The sequence below is a fragment of the Penicillium paradoxum genome (assembly GCF_028828445.1).
Source record: "Penicillium paradoxum strain IBT 22861 chromosome Unknown utg000002l_segment0_segment0, whole genome shotgun sequence".
Lineage (NCBI taxonomy): Eukaryota > Fungi > Ascomycota > Eurotiomycetes > Eurotiales > Aspergillaceae > Penicillium > Penicillium paradoxum.
In genome coordinates this window covers 1,418,137-1,433,418 of record NW_026643180.1, presented here as the reverse complement: position 1 = coordinate 1,433,418, position 15,282 = coordinate 1,418,137, and the positions used below count along the sequence as shown (strand labels likewise).

At 51.0% G+C, this 15,282-nt stretch overlaps 6 protein-coding genes across 6 annotated transcripts; 4 read left to right on the top strand and 2 right to left on the bottom strand.

The window, feature by feature from the left end:
* Positions 1-704: 704 nt before the first annotated feature.
* On the top strand, positions 705-2,543 carry N7457_000544 (uncharacterized protein; the record flags this gene model as incomplete). The annotated part of the gene is made up of 2 exons (XM_057171612.1): positions 705-1,446; positions 1,501-2,543. The coding sequence occupies 2 exons, from the start codon at positions 705-707 to the stop codon at positions 2,541-2,543; spliced, it is 1,785 nt and encodes a 594-aa protein (XP_057035515.1).
* A 1,043-nt stretch (positions 2,544-3,586) lies between these two features.
* Positions 3,587-5,149, top strand: N7457_000543 (Sds3 domain-containing protein; the record flags this gene model as incomplete). Its single annotated transcript, XM_057171611.1, has 2 exons — positions 3,587-3,970; positions 4,034-5,149. 2 exons carry the CDS (start codon positions 3,587-3,589, stop codon positions 5,147-5,149), a joined length of 1,500 nt encoding a protein of 499 aa, XP_057035514.1.
* A 925-nt stretch (positions 5,150-6,074) lies between these two features.
* N7457_000542 (phosphotransferase family protein) lies at positions 6,075-7,881 on the top strand (the record flags this gene model as incomplete). Its single annotated transcript, XM_057171610.1, has 4 exons — positions 6,075-6,165; positions 6,217-6,519; positions 6,579-6,941; positions 6,992-7,881. The coding sequence occupies 4 exons, from the start codon at positions 6,075-6,077 to the stop codon at positions 7,879-7,881; spliced, it is 1,647 nt and encodes a 548-aa protein (XP_057035513.1).
* Positions 7,882-8,207: 326 nt separating this feature from the next.
* Positions 8,208-8,942, top strand: N7457_000541 (HHE domain protein; the record flags this gene model as incomplete). Its single annotated transcript, XM_057171609.1, has 1 exon — positions 8,208-8,942. One exon carries the CDS (start codon positions 8,208-8,210, stop codon positions 8,940-8,942), a length of 735 nt encoding a protein of 244 aa, XP_057035512.1.
* Positions 8,943-9,244: 302 nt separating this feature from the next.
* Positions 9,245-10,097, bottom strand: N7457_000540 (uncharacterized protein; the record flags this gene model as incomplete). The annotated part of the gene is made up of 2 exons (XM_057171608.1): positions 9,245-9,499; positions 9,654-10,097. 2 exons carry the CDS (start codon positions 10,095-10,097, stop codon positions 9,245-9,247), a joined length of 699 nt encoding a protein of 232 aa, XP_057035511.1.
* A 908-nt stretch (positions 10,098-11,005) lies between these two features.
* N7457_000539 (putative AT DNA binding protein) lies at positions 11,006-14,983 on the bottom strand (the record flags this gene model as incomplete). Its single annotated transcript, XM_057171607.1, has 1 exon — positions 11,006-14,983. One exon carries the CDS (start codon positions 14,981-14,983, stop codon positions 11,006-11,008), a length of 3,978 nt encoding a protein of 1,325 aa, XP_057035510.1.
* Positions 14,984-15,282: the final 299 nt, after the last annotated feature.

Below are 15,282 nucleotides of genomic sequence, written 5' to 3'. Positions count from 1 at the left end.
TGCTAGGGTTACTGCTGGGATACTGCCTGGATACGGAGTACTGTGTGAATACTGTCGGAATACTGTCGGAATACTGTCTGGATCATGTCTGGAGACTGTGTCCGACTCATCAACTCGATGCAGTACCGAGAGTGATCGCCTCTCCCCCCCTCCCGGTGGAGCCAAGACGAAGCCACCGGTCGCTCTAGACTGCACATTTTTAGCTTCAACATCGCACATTTCATGGGCAGCTTATGTCGGTGTTGACGTATATAAGGGAGTCGAGGAAAGAGATCGGATTTCTTAATGATAAACCGAAACAAACCCGGGTCTATATATCCCTTACCGCAAATAAAAAAAAAACCAGAACCCAAAAAAACCAGAACCCGATGACTCGATGACTTGGAGGTCTAGACCTCTCCCGAGCTGAAGAGTCTGGCCCCAATCCTTGCCCCAGTTGGTACCTAGTACCTGCTCCTATGCCCGTCTGCCCATATTGGACTCAAGTACCCTATACCCTGTCCCTTCCCATCCGTCAATTTCCATTCGATTCACGCCCTCTTTTGCTTCTTCTATCCCTTCTTCTCTTCTTCCCCTCCCCCAAATATTCGTTATCTCCTTGTGACTTCTTTTCCCTCTTCGAATCTCATCTACCCCAACGGGGCGCTTCGACATACTCTCATCACCTCGGTCTTCCATCCTCATACTTCGACAACATATGATCCATGCCGACCGGCGTCTCACACCGTCCACGGGATAACACAGACTGGATGAATTCCTCATCCAATGGACAGTACTGGCTCATGACTCCCACATCTGACGATCGCATCATGCATGTCCCACCAACAGTGAAACTCGACTCAACAGTACACCTTCCTGATAGCACTGATACACAAGAAACCCAAAACCCCGCTAAGCTTCGCCGGCGAGCCTCACAAGGATCTCTTCGTACAAGACCGTCACCCGTGTCCCGATTTCTCTCTAAGAGTAGTGTTGCTGTGAACTTTCAGTCGTGGGATCAACGCGGTTCCTCGCCCGGATCGCCGTATCGACTAGAGTCTCGTACTCGGTCGGCAGACTCTCGTCTTCGTCTTTCAACCACTGTGTCTCGCGGGCCGAGACCTTTATCTGCTTCGCCGGCTTGGAGCACTCCCTCCTATCAGTCTGACTACCCCGCTACCTTACCCCCAACACCACCAGAGGAAGATCTCCACGTTGCGTGGAATCCCAAGTCTGAAATGCTATTGTTCGATGCTCACTCCCATCACCCAGGCCCTATGGCCATGATGGACCACAACCCGAGCGTGGACAACTCTTCTGCAACTGGTGCTTCAGATACATTCAGCAATCCATCGGATGGGTCGTCTCACAGGTCCTCTAGCTCTGGAGGCAGCCCTGGACCTCGGGACGAAATGGACTGCCAGCAGGATATAGGTTCATGGCTGGATCATGGCATCAATTTGACTGGTAAGCTCTCTCGTTGATCCGTGCGTCAGGATCGATCCACTAATTTCCCTCCAGCGTCATCCCTTGCTCTCTCCAAACCACGAGGCGAAGCCGTAAAAATCGTCTCTCAGACTCTTCCATATCCCAGAACATCGGATCAGTCGGTATCGTCACCTCAACCCGACAGTGTCTTCGCTTCCATCGTTCAGGCTGTTCACAACCACTTGCAACCTGGCCAATCCCCCTATATCAACGTCACGCATGCCGTACCAGAGCAATTCAGCCTTTCGAACCTGCCCCATTCTCCTCCTACCACTCCTCGCTCTCCGACTGCCGCCGAGGATTATTTCAACACAACGGTTTTCTCAAGTGCAGCAGTTGTAGGTGCTTACCATGATTACCATGGGCCTCTTCAAGGACATATGGCCCACGCCCCGATGCCTATTGTCCCCCCTCACAGCGTTCACATCTCGGTCCTCGAGCGATATCTTCCCCCATCCTCGGCCCAAGAATACCGTGACCTGTTCTGTCACACCCGCCCGTCTTTTCTTGTTGACCGCCTGAGCGAACTATCTCCAAATGGTGGTTCTCTCCTTTTCGTGTACCCGACCAAAAAGGGTGCCTCTACCTTCAAGTCCCAGTACTTGGGCCCCATCCTCGACCCTCTCCTCCGTCAACTTGTTGTGGTGAATGAATTGTCTGCAGATGTGGGTCGTGTTCTCGGCAAGCTCTCGACAGTCTCTCAAATGGACGATTTCGCCACTATGAAAGCCAACCTTGTGGCACTCTGCGAAGCGTTAAGCGATAGTGACTCCTCTTCCCAATTCCAGGTCACCGATGCAGGACGTGGCAGCACACACCTCGATCGTGGTCTCTGGGCTGAATGGTTCATCCACCAAGAGAAGGCCCGCATGAAGGCGGCCCTCAGCCTTTACTGGCAGAACAGCCGCCGCATGCACAAGAATATGAGTTCGGGCATGATGTGCAACAAGGAAGTCACATCCTCCGGGCTCCTGAGTGAGATCTGCGACGGCATCCGCAAGCGACGATACGGTGAGGACAATGAGCCTCACGACGGTATTGAGCTTGGTGTCTTTGTGATTCGTCGAACAAATTAGATCATTGCAGCATTGCTAGATCGCCCCTTCCCACGACACCCCCTCTCACTTTCTTTTCTTCCACCACCCCCTCTTCCGCCATAGCATATTTTAACACACGGCCTTCACAAAAGATGACATGGGACCCACAAAGGCGTCCCCGGTGTTCGGTTGCGATTTTTCCTTCTTTTTTTCTGGTGCGAAATGAATTTATTTCGCACCTTGCATGACCCGTTTGGGAGTTCGTTTTGGACCTCGCGGGAATATTTTAAATGAACTATGAATACCCTGGTTTTGTGTTGGCGATTCGGGTTTATGATATTTTTTTTGGATTCTTGATGGATATAGAGATACACGATCTAGTGGTAATATATCTACCTTGAACGGCATATTTGCTTATTTCTATTGTAACATGGACTGGAAAAGTATGGAGTTGCATTGTCATCTTGTCAGGCTCGTTAGGCATCACCGATTGTCTTAATGCAGGTCTTAGATGCAGGTTTGATCCTTGTTATGCCGTCATCTTTGTGATGAGTCTATGTACGGAGTAGGTGAAACCTCGCTTTATGCTTGCTTTTGGGATGGGTTGCATACATGCTGCCGGGTCCAACAGTCGGAACTGAATATCACTGGTAGTTATAGAGCTGGTGTGGTTGCCATCATGCTTCGATGAAATAGCATTGTTCTTGGGCTTTCTGATGGAATCTCTGAACAGGAAAGATTTACTTGGCATGAAATCTTTAAGATTGTCCCTACATATAAGTGATCCGGCACACACCCGGGCCGAAGCATATATACACATATAGCCTTAGGCAGCTGTAGGTTGAATCCAAGGCACACCAATAATGTCAGAGAAAAGGAACAGTATACCGTTTGATTGTATTCTATTGATACTATTTACACTATTCAAGTCAATCAGCCTTCCATTGACGTTGACTACACACACTTCTTCAGCCCGGGGCGGCCAAACATTCTGCCGTAATCGACCGTGACCCACCCCCTCCCATCTCTCTTCGGTCACTAATCCTCTCCAAAGTATTTCTCGCCAAATCTCACTACACACAATGTCGTATGCGAACCCTCCGCCTATCAGCCCCGGCGGCGGGCCCGGCGGCATGCCCTCAAAACGTGACAAGCGCCGAACTGCACTCCAGGAGCGGCTCCAGGAACTGACAGGGCAGTTCAGCAATAACCGGGACATCCAATTCCGCCAGCAGTTGCATGCACTCCAGTGTGATATGACACTCGTCAACAATGCTGACCTCTACACAATGGGACCGCTACCGGATAGCGCGGAGAGTATCGCTGCGTTGATCGAGGAAACTGTGGGTGGCGGTAGCAAGTTTGCGAAGGAGATGGCTGGCCTTGCTGGTCACTGGTATTCCAAGTTTGTGCAGCAGATCAACTCGATCAAGGAGATGAGAGATTCTGAATTGGTCACGACTATGGTGAGTTAAGAGCTTTTCTCGTCTGCATGGAGCGTTTACTAACCTGGTTTTTTCTTTAAACAGAACCGCTATAACAATGTCATGGAACGACAACTGCGAGACCGTGACTTCCGTATTTATTTCGCCAAGGAAGAATTTAATCAGCTTTCCTCCACCCTCCGAGAGCGATTGATGCAGAATATCTCCGGCAAACGCGCTCGTCTGATGCGTGAAAAGGAGCAGCTTGACATCGCCGATACCAATGCCCTGCTTCTTCATCCCAACCAGTTCAGCATTACAAACCCCTCCAGCCCCGGAGGCATTCACAGCAACCGCAAGACCCGACACACCCGTCACCGGGTTGACCTCGAAGAGCTCGGCAACGGCGTTCTCTCGGAGTTCAATAAGCGCAAGCGAAAGGCTGCCGACGAGGACACTGGGTCGCCCGCGCGGGACGCGGGAGATGCTACCCCTGCCAAGCGCAACAAGGCGGACATCACAAAGGAACAGACGGCTCCTAATTACACGATCCATACCCTCTTCACCGACAAAGAACTCAATGCGCACGCAAACCAGGCGCACCTGGCGACTGTCCACTTCTTCTCTACCTCCAGACGCCCGGACCATGGATCTGGCGCAGTGACCAACGGGAACAATACCGACGCCGAGGATACTCCGGAGGGCACCAGCCGCGAAGACAATGGCACCCCGAGTGCGGCTGACATGATGCGCACCGCCAGCCACAACTTCCACGCTACCCGATCCACTCGCACCACTGCCGCTCACAGTGCTCTCAGCGCCCTGGCAGACCTCGCCGACAAATCCGCTACCCGCCCGATCCTCCCCTACCATGTCCTCTCAAACCATCACGCGCGACCCAACGGCAGTGCGCCTCCCTTGACCTCCCTCATGAACGACGAAGTCGACGACGACTGCGCTCGCATCAACCGTCTCACCAGCAAACCATCCTGCTGGATCGATACATCTCTAATCGAACTCGTGTCTGCGCCTCTCCCCGCCTCCACAGAGTCAGTCGATGGCAACCCTCTCGATCCCGCTATCTACAGCCAGCTGCACCCCGACTTCCCGGCCAGCATTGGTGTCGACTGGACCCCCACCGCTCACAACCCCGGCTCCGAAATGTTCCAACCGGCAGCCATGGAGCGCGAACGCAGTCGCAAGCGAACGCGTAACCACTAAGGGCGATGCACATGAACTTTCGAATGTACGTTTAGATGGGATGGGACGGTGTTGACCGTAGGTCACGGTTACGGAGTACCCTTATTACTTGATCATATTAGCTATGTGGAGGTTGAACCTCGGAGGCGTTTGGATTTTTCTTTTCCTCTTCTTTTCTATGTCTATTGTTTTCTTTTCCGGACTCATGTTCGCCTCACCGGCTTGGCTGGCGTTGGGCTACATACACATAGTACTCTGTTCAGTCAGGTTTATGTCTTTATTTTGAGGCCAATTTACATGGATACCTTTCTCAGTCTCCTGTGATACAACTTATAAATTAAACCGGGGAGACCTGGGGGATATCTCAGCATAGTGTGTATGCTGTATGAAGCAACCTCCGAGGCTAATTCTACTTGACAGAAGGGTCTCAGTTTGTGAGAGCTGATTTACCCACATGCTGAATCGAGAATGAGCTTGCTGGATGGCCACCTGGGCAGGTGGATTGCTCTCTCAACTCATTAAAAACATGAAACATGTATAAATCGCCTCTGTTTGGAATTATACCTCAACATCCAGGGTCGACTGCCAAAATGATCACCATCATAACCAAAATAACAGCCCAACCCACGAGGGCGCTGAGTGAGATCAAATCGGAGGGTTCCCTAAGTAACTCTCCGTAAAGTGTCGAGCAGGAGGAGCTGACTGGACGGTGACGAACTGTTACACTTTCGCTAACAAAATCCACCTTCGTGGACCAGATCGAATATGTCAAAGCTCGTCTGGGAATAGGTAAGATCCCCCATATTTTACTGACAGGAACTACGCTATTTACCCTGCGAAGAAACGGAGATATCTAAATCCGGCACCGTCTCCTAAGACCCTGTCTTGTGTCCTGAGCCTTGGAATTCTTGCTTCAAGATAAGTCTCATAACTACAGATTTTCGTCATGCGAGCTCTGACACTTTTGCGGCTGCGACGTCCTCATATGAGCCTGTCCCTCGATATATTCAAAAGACAGTTATCCATTATATCTCGAGGTATTACCGATATACAAGATTCTTAATATAGAAACACTGACCAAATTAAAGGAACCCCCATTTCAAAAGAGGAGCTATTCGAATACACAAATGGGAGATTTCTTTCCGAGGAAGAAAACCAGCTAGCAAAGCGCTATGTTCGTTTTGACGTCGACCGGTTGTGCGATGTGGTAACCAACATCCCCGGGACTGGGACATCGCAGATCTCGAAAATAGAGAAGATGGAGGGTGGATTCAGCAAAGCCCTTCTTGTGACAACCCTGGATAAATCTGAATACGTCGTTAAAATCCCGTGTCCGAATGCAGGAAGGCCTATGTACTGCACGTCATCTGAAGTTGCCGTCTTGGACTACGGTAAGATTGATCTCCCGCATAAGTACCAGAGCGTAAACTCATGGATATCCTTGATACAGTCAGGACATGGACCACAATTCCCGTGCCAAAGGTCTTAGCATGGAGTGCCGATCCAACTAACCCAGTAGGTGCGGAGTATATTGTGATGGAGCGAGTTCCTGGAGTCCAGATGTTCAAGAAATGGAATGTGATGGGAGAAAGCAACCGCATGGCAATCATTAAACGTCTCACGCAATGGGAGAGTGAGCTTGCTGAGATCTCATTTCCAGCGTCTGGTAATCTATATCACAAAAGCTCTCTGAGCGACCATGAGGTGATCTCGTTGGATCCATCTGTGGATCCTGAGGGTCTATTTTGCGTTGGTCCTTCGTGTGATTCTGCCTGGCCCGTACAGCAGGGTGATAATATTCACTGTGGTCCTTGTAAATAGTGCACCTTCTCCTCGACTAATTTACGGCTAATACTTGTTTAGGGAGAACAATCGGTGACTTGGGCGAATCTCTTATCAACCGCTCACTTCTCAAATCTCAACACCATCTCAATCCAAAACTACCGACTTCTCTAAATGCTTCCTCGGAGGAGCATTTGATAACCCTAGGTACAGCAAAGGAAATCATGTCAGCAGTGGCAAACAATCCCAAGCTGTTACCTCATTCTCAGCCTACATTGTGGCATACCGATCTTCACATGGGAAATATCTTTGTCGATGAAGATGACCCATCTCAGATCACTGGTTTCATTGACTGGCAACATACTTCTATCAGTCCCCTGTTTCTGCAGGTTAGATGGCCCGTCTTTTTAACGCCACCAGAAGACTACCAAGAAGGCCAGGTATTACCTCAGCTTCCACCTGGCTATGAAAATATGGACGCCGAGGACAAGGAAATTGCTTTATACACCCAGAAAAAGGCTACTTGGACAAAAGCATATGAGGTAGCAACCCTCTTGAATGACAGAAAAGCATGGAGGGCGATGCAAGTTCCTTTGGCTCTAAAGGAACTATTCCGCCGCTGTGGTGATACTTGGGATGAGGGAGTCCTTCCGCTCCGGGAAACGTTGATTGAACTTTTTCGCAGTCAGCGAGACCTCGGATTCGAAGCTGATATACCGCTTCACTTCAATGACGAGCAGATCGCCGCACACACGAAGGAGTTTCAGGCATATGATGAATGGCACGAGATACGCAGCCTCGTTAAGCGAATGCTTGATACCGATGATGATGGTTGGATTCCTCCAGAGCGAGATTTCACCGAGATGAAGACTCGGAATAAGATGTTGTTCGACTACTATGTTTCCGGGACGGATCTTAACAAAACCGCAATGGAAGTCCGGAACCTATGGCCATTTCCTGCAGATACATGAAAACATTGAATGAAGCTTCATCTACTTAATTAGACTCGATAACGATGCAAATAGCGGGGTTAAATCTACAAGAATGAATGATCTCATTTCTGACGTTAGTGCTATTATGATAGCACGATATAGACCTCCAAGAAGTGGTAGAGCAAGCCCTCTACTCCGCTACATTATGTAGTCGAATGTTGATATCAAATTAGGGCTAGCATATATCATCATCATGACACCAACGGAACTAACCACCGACGATTCTACCTCAGAATCAGAATATAATATTCACCAAGACAATAAAACAAATACTCCCAAGTGATCGCATCCTCCCCTCCAGGCTCATGCTACGGCGCGCCCTCACCCGCACCATCCACGCTCCCACCCACCTCACCCTCCCCAAACCACCCCAAATGGAAACAACCACACGCCCAAAGACCCAATCCCCCAAGCACTTCCTAGGCGGCAACATCCACCCAGCACTGCGCACGTACACCTCAACCGCCGCAACCCCAACCGCCCACAGCCGCATCCTCCCCGCAATAAAACACGACCACCTCGAAATCGAAGCCCACAGCCACAAAATCCTCACCTCCACAAACGCAGACGAACAAACCCGCTACCAGAACCAATTCACCTGGGAACTAGCCCGCCACCTCATCGGCGAGGAGCTAGTCGTGTACCCGGCGCTGGCCTCCGCACTCTCCGACGGACAGAGGATCGTGGACCGGAACCGGCTCGAGCATCAGGGGGTGAAGCAGCAGCTGAAGACGTTCCAGGAGCTTTCGTCCACGGATCCGCGGTTCGTGCCGACGCTGAAAGGGCTCATGCTTGATTTGGGGAGACATGCGAGACATGAGGAGGAGGTTGATTTACCTAGGTTGGAGGAGATGTTGTCGAAGGAGGAGAGTGCGGAGTTGACCAGGCATTTGGATCGGATGAAGATCTTTGTTCCGTCGAGGTCGCATCCGCTGGCGCCGACTGAGCCGTTTTTTGAAACGGCTGTGGGGTTGTTGGCGGCGCCGATTGATTATTTGGCGGATTTGTTTCGGAAGTGGCCTGATGGGAAGAAACGATGAGTACGGAGTGTTGGGAGTATTGGAAGTGGAGTGTTGGGGTGGATTGGGCTTTAGATTGGTACGGACTATATGATATCAGTTTAAATAAGTTGAGTACTATCTTGTTAAGTACTATATTGTTAAGTACTATATTGTTAAGTACTATATTGTTCAGAAGATAGGTATTAGTTTACGCGGATCCTGCATCTTATAGGAATCGACTCGTATTCATTAAAAGAGTCTAAGCTGTAACCATTTTGTAAAAGAGCAAAATACAAATTAACCTCTACTATCTTCTCATCAAAAAGCCATCGTCACTGGGATCACCCCTCGACAGCGACCACTGTCGATCCCGTCGCGCCCAACCGCTGCCCTGGATATCCATACCGCGGCAGACGACGCAGTTTGCCTAATCGATTGGCAGTCTCGATCGCAGACTGCTGCACCTCGTCATCGCCCGACGAAGATCGCCGCCGCTTCCACGCCTTACGGAACTGATGCTGTTCATCATCCTGCTGTCTGTGCCGCATAGACATGAAACCAATATGGGCTTCTTTTTCCTCACTGAGAGCCTGGACCTAGAAGCAGATATCATATCAGTTCTGTATTTGATTCGAAAGCGGGCAAAAGAAAATGCGATACTGAAACCGCCTGCATAGAACAATACAATAGTAACAAAGTGCAGGATAAAAAAAAAGAAAGAAAAAAGAAAAGAAAACACATGTCACATACATATGATAGCCAGACCTCCTGCTCCGAGCTCCACGCTTTCTGGCATTTCCCCAGCTGTCTCTGCGCACGCACAAGCTCCCTTTCCTGCTCGACAGTCCACCGACACTGACTTCGGACAATACTCGCCCAACTAACACCGCGAACGAGCCGGTCCCGCTTCAACCGCGCTTTGACAGAGCACGATCTCCGCCCGGAACTCGAATCCGAGACAAGATCTGGGATATTGTCCGATGCCGGGGGCGATGGTGCATCGGCCCTCACCGCTATCTGCACACCGCGGACGTCACGATGCACAGACTCATGGTCGTGGGGAATGGAGTCTGAAAAGGGGCTCTTTTCGTCGAGGGAGATGTCCAGGTCTGGGCCTTTGCCTTTTAGGCTTGTTCGGCGCTTCCAGAGGAGGGCGCGGTGGACGACTGTAAACACGGACATGGTTGGGATCATCGACACGTAGTCTGTATATGTATGGAAATTATGGAGAGGGGGGAGAGGTGATTGCAGTATATATCCTTTGCTGGAATTGCAATATTCCTGTACGTCTCGCTTGTCCTTATAAATGCCCGGCTCACAGGTTGTGTGTACACCCAGCCGGGCCGACGCCCAAGGACGAAAAGCGCGTGCAGGGGCTCCTTGCACGGAAGTGGGGGATGCGAGGCTCCCCGGCTTCTCCTTGGCTGGCCACGCGAGAGTATGTTATCATGCAGGAAGGGTTGGTGAGTGTGGTTGGTCTAGATGGTGGAGAACTGCAGGTTTGGTCAGGACTTCAATATATACGTAATTGTTGTGTGAGTGATGGTTTGACGGTTTGACGGTTTGACGAGAGATCGTTGTACAGTGTTTCATTTGGGAGAGAAACACGAGTTTCAGTTCCTAGAAGTTGACTGTGTAGTATGAGCTGCACTGCGTACTTGGGTCTCGGCTCTCGCGCTTTGATGCATCCCGCGACTCTTATCAGATACTCGGGAATATAAGGGATCGGGGGGCAGGAGATTTCCGTGGTTGGCCAGATACATCTGGTTGATATGCAATATACACAGGGAGTTCGCAGCTCCAGACAAGGATCCCTTTCCGGGGAAGTTGGTACCTTTGACCGTGGAGAACTGGGAAGTTATATTGTTCAGATATACAGCATCCATGTCCAACTGCTGAGGCTAGACTAAACTACGTGGAATCACAGAAGGAACTCCACGAAAAAAAAATACAGCCCAATACTGCACACAGGCCTAACAAATAACCGTGAGGGAATCATAATAAAATCAAAAACAACAAAACTCATGGCGCCACGTGCTTATAGGATATCCAAACATCGTACAGAAAGAATAGGCTTAAAAAATATGCGGTATGTTATAGTTTCATCGCCATGTATCCACAGAAGTACCCCGATTCGCCTTGGCCTTCCTTTCCTCTCGGATTTGTTCGCCAATGATGATGCTAATGAGCCTCTGATGTAAATCAGCCTCTGTCCAATCGATTTGCCCACTGCCACCATATTGGATATCAGCCCGAGCAAGCTCCTGGGCAAAGCGATCGATTATGGCAAATTGCATCTCTGTGATGGGTACCCCGTGATGACCGTCAGAGGTCCAGATCCAATCACCAATGATGGCAGCCCGCCCTGGAGCATCGTAGTATTCGAATTGCTCAGGATATCGCTTGGCAATTCGGTAGATGCGACGAAGCGCGATGTAATGCTCGTCGGAAAAGTACCCGAAGACAGCAAGTGGTCTTGGCCCCGGAGACGTCTCATCCTGGCGGTTCACGCGCTCTGCAACCTCATTCTCCGAGGGGCCACGAGAGACACTCCGCTCAGAAACCGGTTCCATTTGCTTTTCCAAGGAGTCCCGAGAAACGCTTCTTTCGTAGATTGGCTCCTCTATCTCCGTTGAAGGAAGCGGGTCTTGCATCCGGGGAGATTGAAACGGTTGTCTCCAATGGCTCGTTGGTGATTGACTCCCTTGCTTTGAAAGCGGTTCATCTTCAAGGTGCCCATGAAGCTCCTCCGCAGATTTAATGCCGACCAATTCCTCTTCATCCTCGAAGTCAGACGGCTCCTCTGGAATAGTACTGACACTTGAGCTTCGCTCACGGGCGGGGGCTTTCAGCCATTGTGGGGTGAAGCTGGTTATTTTACTGAACCAGGATGACCCTGGCTCTTCCCTATTGAGCTGGCGAAGCTGTGGGGTAGATGTAGAGTCCAGGTTGGCAGACTCGGGTTCATCAAAAGCACCACTAGAAGTATGACTTTTTTTATGTCCTGCTTCCGCTGGTCTTTCCATAGATGGGCTTCTTTGCATAACCCTAGATGCCATCCCACCCAAAGACGCGAATTCTGGACCGGCCACTGGTGGGGTTGGGACCTCGGGGCTGGATTGGGAAAGAGGTTGCAGACGAATACGCGCTGGAGTCCGTGATACCGGGCCTCTCAGAGCAGAGCCATTGATTGGTGAATGCTGAATCCCCGAGGGCCGATCCAGCACACTTCGAGGTGTGCTTGTTCCATTGTAGTAACGTGCACGATTTGGCGTGTCCTCTTCTGCAAGCAAAGCAGACAAATCAACCTTTTGTTCGCGCAGCTCGCGGACCTTGGAAGGCCCAAAGCGTGCTACATAATCATGTTCTGAAGCGACGTAAGGAGATGAGTTTAGAGAGCTTTTACCTGCGGAAGGTGCGGGAAGATTGCCCAAAGGAGCTGCAACTGGCTCTGGCTGCGACTGAATATCGTCATGCCCGAGATGATGTGAGACATGGCTGTGATCATTAGCTTCAAGCTGCCAGATGTCGTCATAACCGTCATCCTCATCCTCCGAGGGTTCGGGTTCAGGCTCGGGTTCAACATGTCGCGCCACATGTCGCGCCGGCTTTGGCACAGGCTCGGGCTCGGGATCGTCAGGCTTCTCGTCAAACCCAAATCCAATGTGACGGTGACGTTGAGGTTGATGTGCATATCCAAATCCAGATTTTCCGTAATTATCCGACTCATTCTCATCACTATCAATGTAAACAACTGACTGGGAATTGGAAGCCATTTGAGCCTGGCGGCTGATGGCTTCGCGATCAAGCTGCCACCGCGCTTCCCGTGCCTTTTGGTGGGACATCGGGCTTTGTTGTAGGGAGTTGTTGGGACTAGAATGAGACAATTGGATATAATCCTCCTGTGCTTTCGTTTTGTGTTGGAACGGTTGATCCTGCTCCTGGTCTTCCACTTCCTCTTCATTGAATTCGTTATAATGAGCATCTTCCTGGTCTTCTTGTTCCTCCTCGAAACGTTCCTTCTCAAGACGAGATGCTTCACGGTCTGCTGCCATAGCTGCAGCCTGTTCTTCTTCAGCAATCATCCGCCGCATGGCCAGCTCTTGCCCTAGCCCCATAGCAGCTCGTAGTTCTCGCTGTGTTTCAGCGTTGAATGTGCTAAACATACGCTCCAAGCGGCGCCTTTTGTGGGAAACATTACTTTTGCCCGACCATTCGTCTTCTTGCGGATTAAAAGGGCCTTGCAAGGCTAGGCCAACTCGAACAAGCTTAGCCAGGCTGGTGAAGGTCCGTTTCTTCGGAGCGATTGTCGCTTTGGCGGGAGAGGGTGCGGAAGGTAGTTCGGGGTAGGCAAATTCGTTCATGTAGTTCACAGATTGCCGCTCGGTTGAATGCACAGTGTGAATTTCTGGTATATGCTTGCTAGTTTTTTCGGATGGCCCAGCCGTTAGATCTGTAATAACTGGGCTGGAGGACTTTCGGGCACGGGAATCGTTTCGGAGGTCCTCGATCGTTCCGGGAAGTTTACGTCGCAGACGTTCTCCAACCTCCTTCGGTTTTGGACCGCTATTGGTTATAGCGCTGGAGCCAAATCCATGCTGCTTGGCTGATGGAAGTGTATCGAGGGAGATCATGGTGAACCCTTCGCTTTCCATTATGGTGTCAAACTCCTCAAAGTCGTCTCCGGCATCTTCATTATCTTCAACAGGACCAGTCTCAGCCTGCCGAGGTTCTGTCCTTTGGTGTTGGACCGTGCCAGCTTGTCGGGCTTGGTTTTCTTCGTCAGCCAGCGAAGACGTGGGGGTCGGAGTCGGATACGTGCGTGATTGTGGGCTGGCCGTGTCGTGAGAAGCTCTTGATGACAGGATTGCTCTTTCGCGAGTAGGTGATGGCATTTTGGAAGGAGTAGAATGTATGTTTTCATCGTCCAGGAAATGATGCTCAGTAGCTCCGATTACCGGCGTCTCCAAGCTCGTTCGACCGTATTCACGGCGAGGATTATCGAGGCGTTCTGTGATGGGCTGTGTTGGGTCATGAAGGTCCGCGATGGACAAGTCAGAGTTTCCCCAAGAGCCATCTTCGGAGTCCGCATCGCCCACGAGGTTAAGCGGACTGGCGTGTGCATTGCTCCCAGCGAAAGAATCAGTCGGACTAAATAGTTCCCGGCCAGGGCTCGGTTCTCTGATAGTGGGATCCCGTGGACTAAACTCTCGGTAGCTCAAACCAGCCTCACTTCTCATAGTATCCATCGGACTATATTCATGTTGACCCAGTCCAGTTTCACTTGCCATGGTATCCATCGGACTGAATTCCCGTGCTGGGCGGGTATCGGTGGCAGGAATGATGTCCATCGGACTAAACGGTTGGTCATATTCGACGGTCGGCGTTGGTTGGTCCTCTAGCAATTGGAAATCCTGTTGTTTAGGTTTAGGCGTGCCGCGTGGTCGGCCTCTCTTGCGCGTCTGGGAGTCCCCAACAAGCGGTCCAGGAGTATGCCCTGGCCCAGGCGTGTTTCCCGGTCCAGGAGTATGTCCAGGACGAGGGGTATGCCCAGGTTCCCCAGGAAACGGGGACGTAGTTGTGTCGGACTTCAGCGGACGCCCTCGACGCCTCAAGGGCGTCTTTTCCTTCAATGGACTCCGCTCATCTTTCAATGGTATCATCGTTGTCGTAGTCGAGGGTTTTAATCGTTTGCGCGACGGGCTCGCTCGGTTTTCGTCCTCGTCATCTTGTGTCGCCTCAAGCGTCAGTCGAATGCGCCACGGGCTAACATTTCCCTCCTGTTGAAACTTCTCCGGTGAGAGTGACCTCTGGCGACCACCATTGAATTTCATCGTTGGCGACCCGGGAAGTATGACATCGTTGAACTGAATCGAATGCGCGCTTTTTGCGGGACTGAGGCTAACGCGCGGTCGCGGTCGCGCTCGCTTGGCCGGAGTTTGGGATCGATTCACCATAGGAGACATCCAGCTTTGGCGCCCGGTAAAAGGCTTCATTGGCGATGAGATCAAATATTGAGCGTCGCCTGGAGGTCCCAGGATGTCGGGGGAGGAGCTCTGGCTGCGCGGCGAGGTCGACATGGTGGACTCATGCGAGGGAATCTCGGGAGGCACGCGTGCCGCCAAAGGGGTCGAAGAGCGCACCCAGTGGAATGCAACAACCACGGGGAAAGCAAAGTCAGACTCGTAATTCTTCACCCACTGACTTTAGGATACACAACTATGGGAGAAAACGCGGGGCAAGCATAACAAGTCCCCCAATACGGTACGAAAGAGCGAACCTTAGGTACGTCCTCGAAGTGGTTAGGTAAGCGGCTTCCCAAACAAACATGGAATCTATTCTTGGACACAATCCTGAATCATCTTCGTTCTTTGCTCTT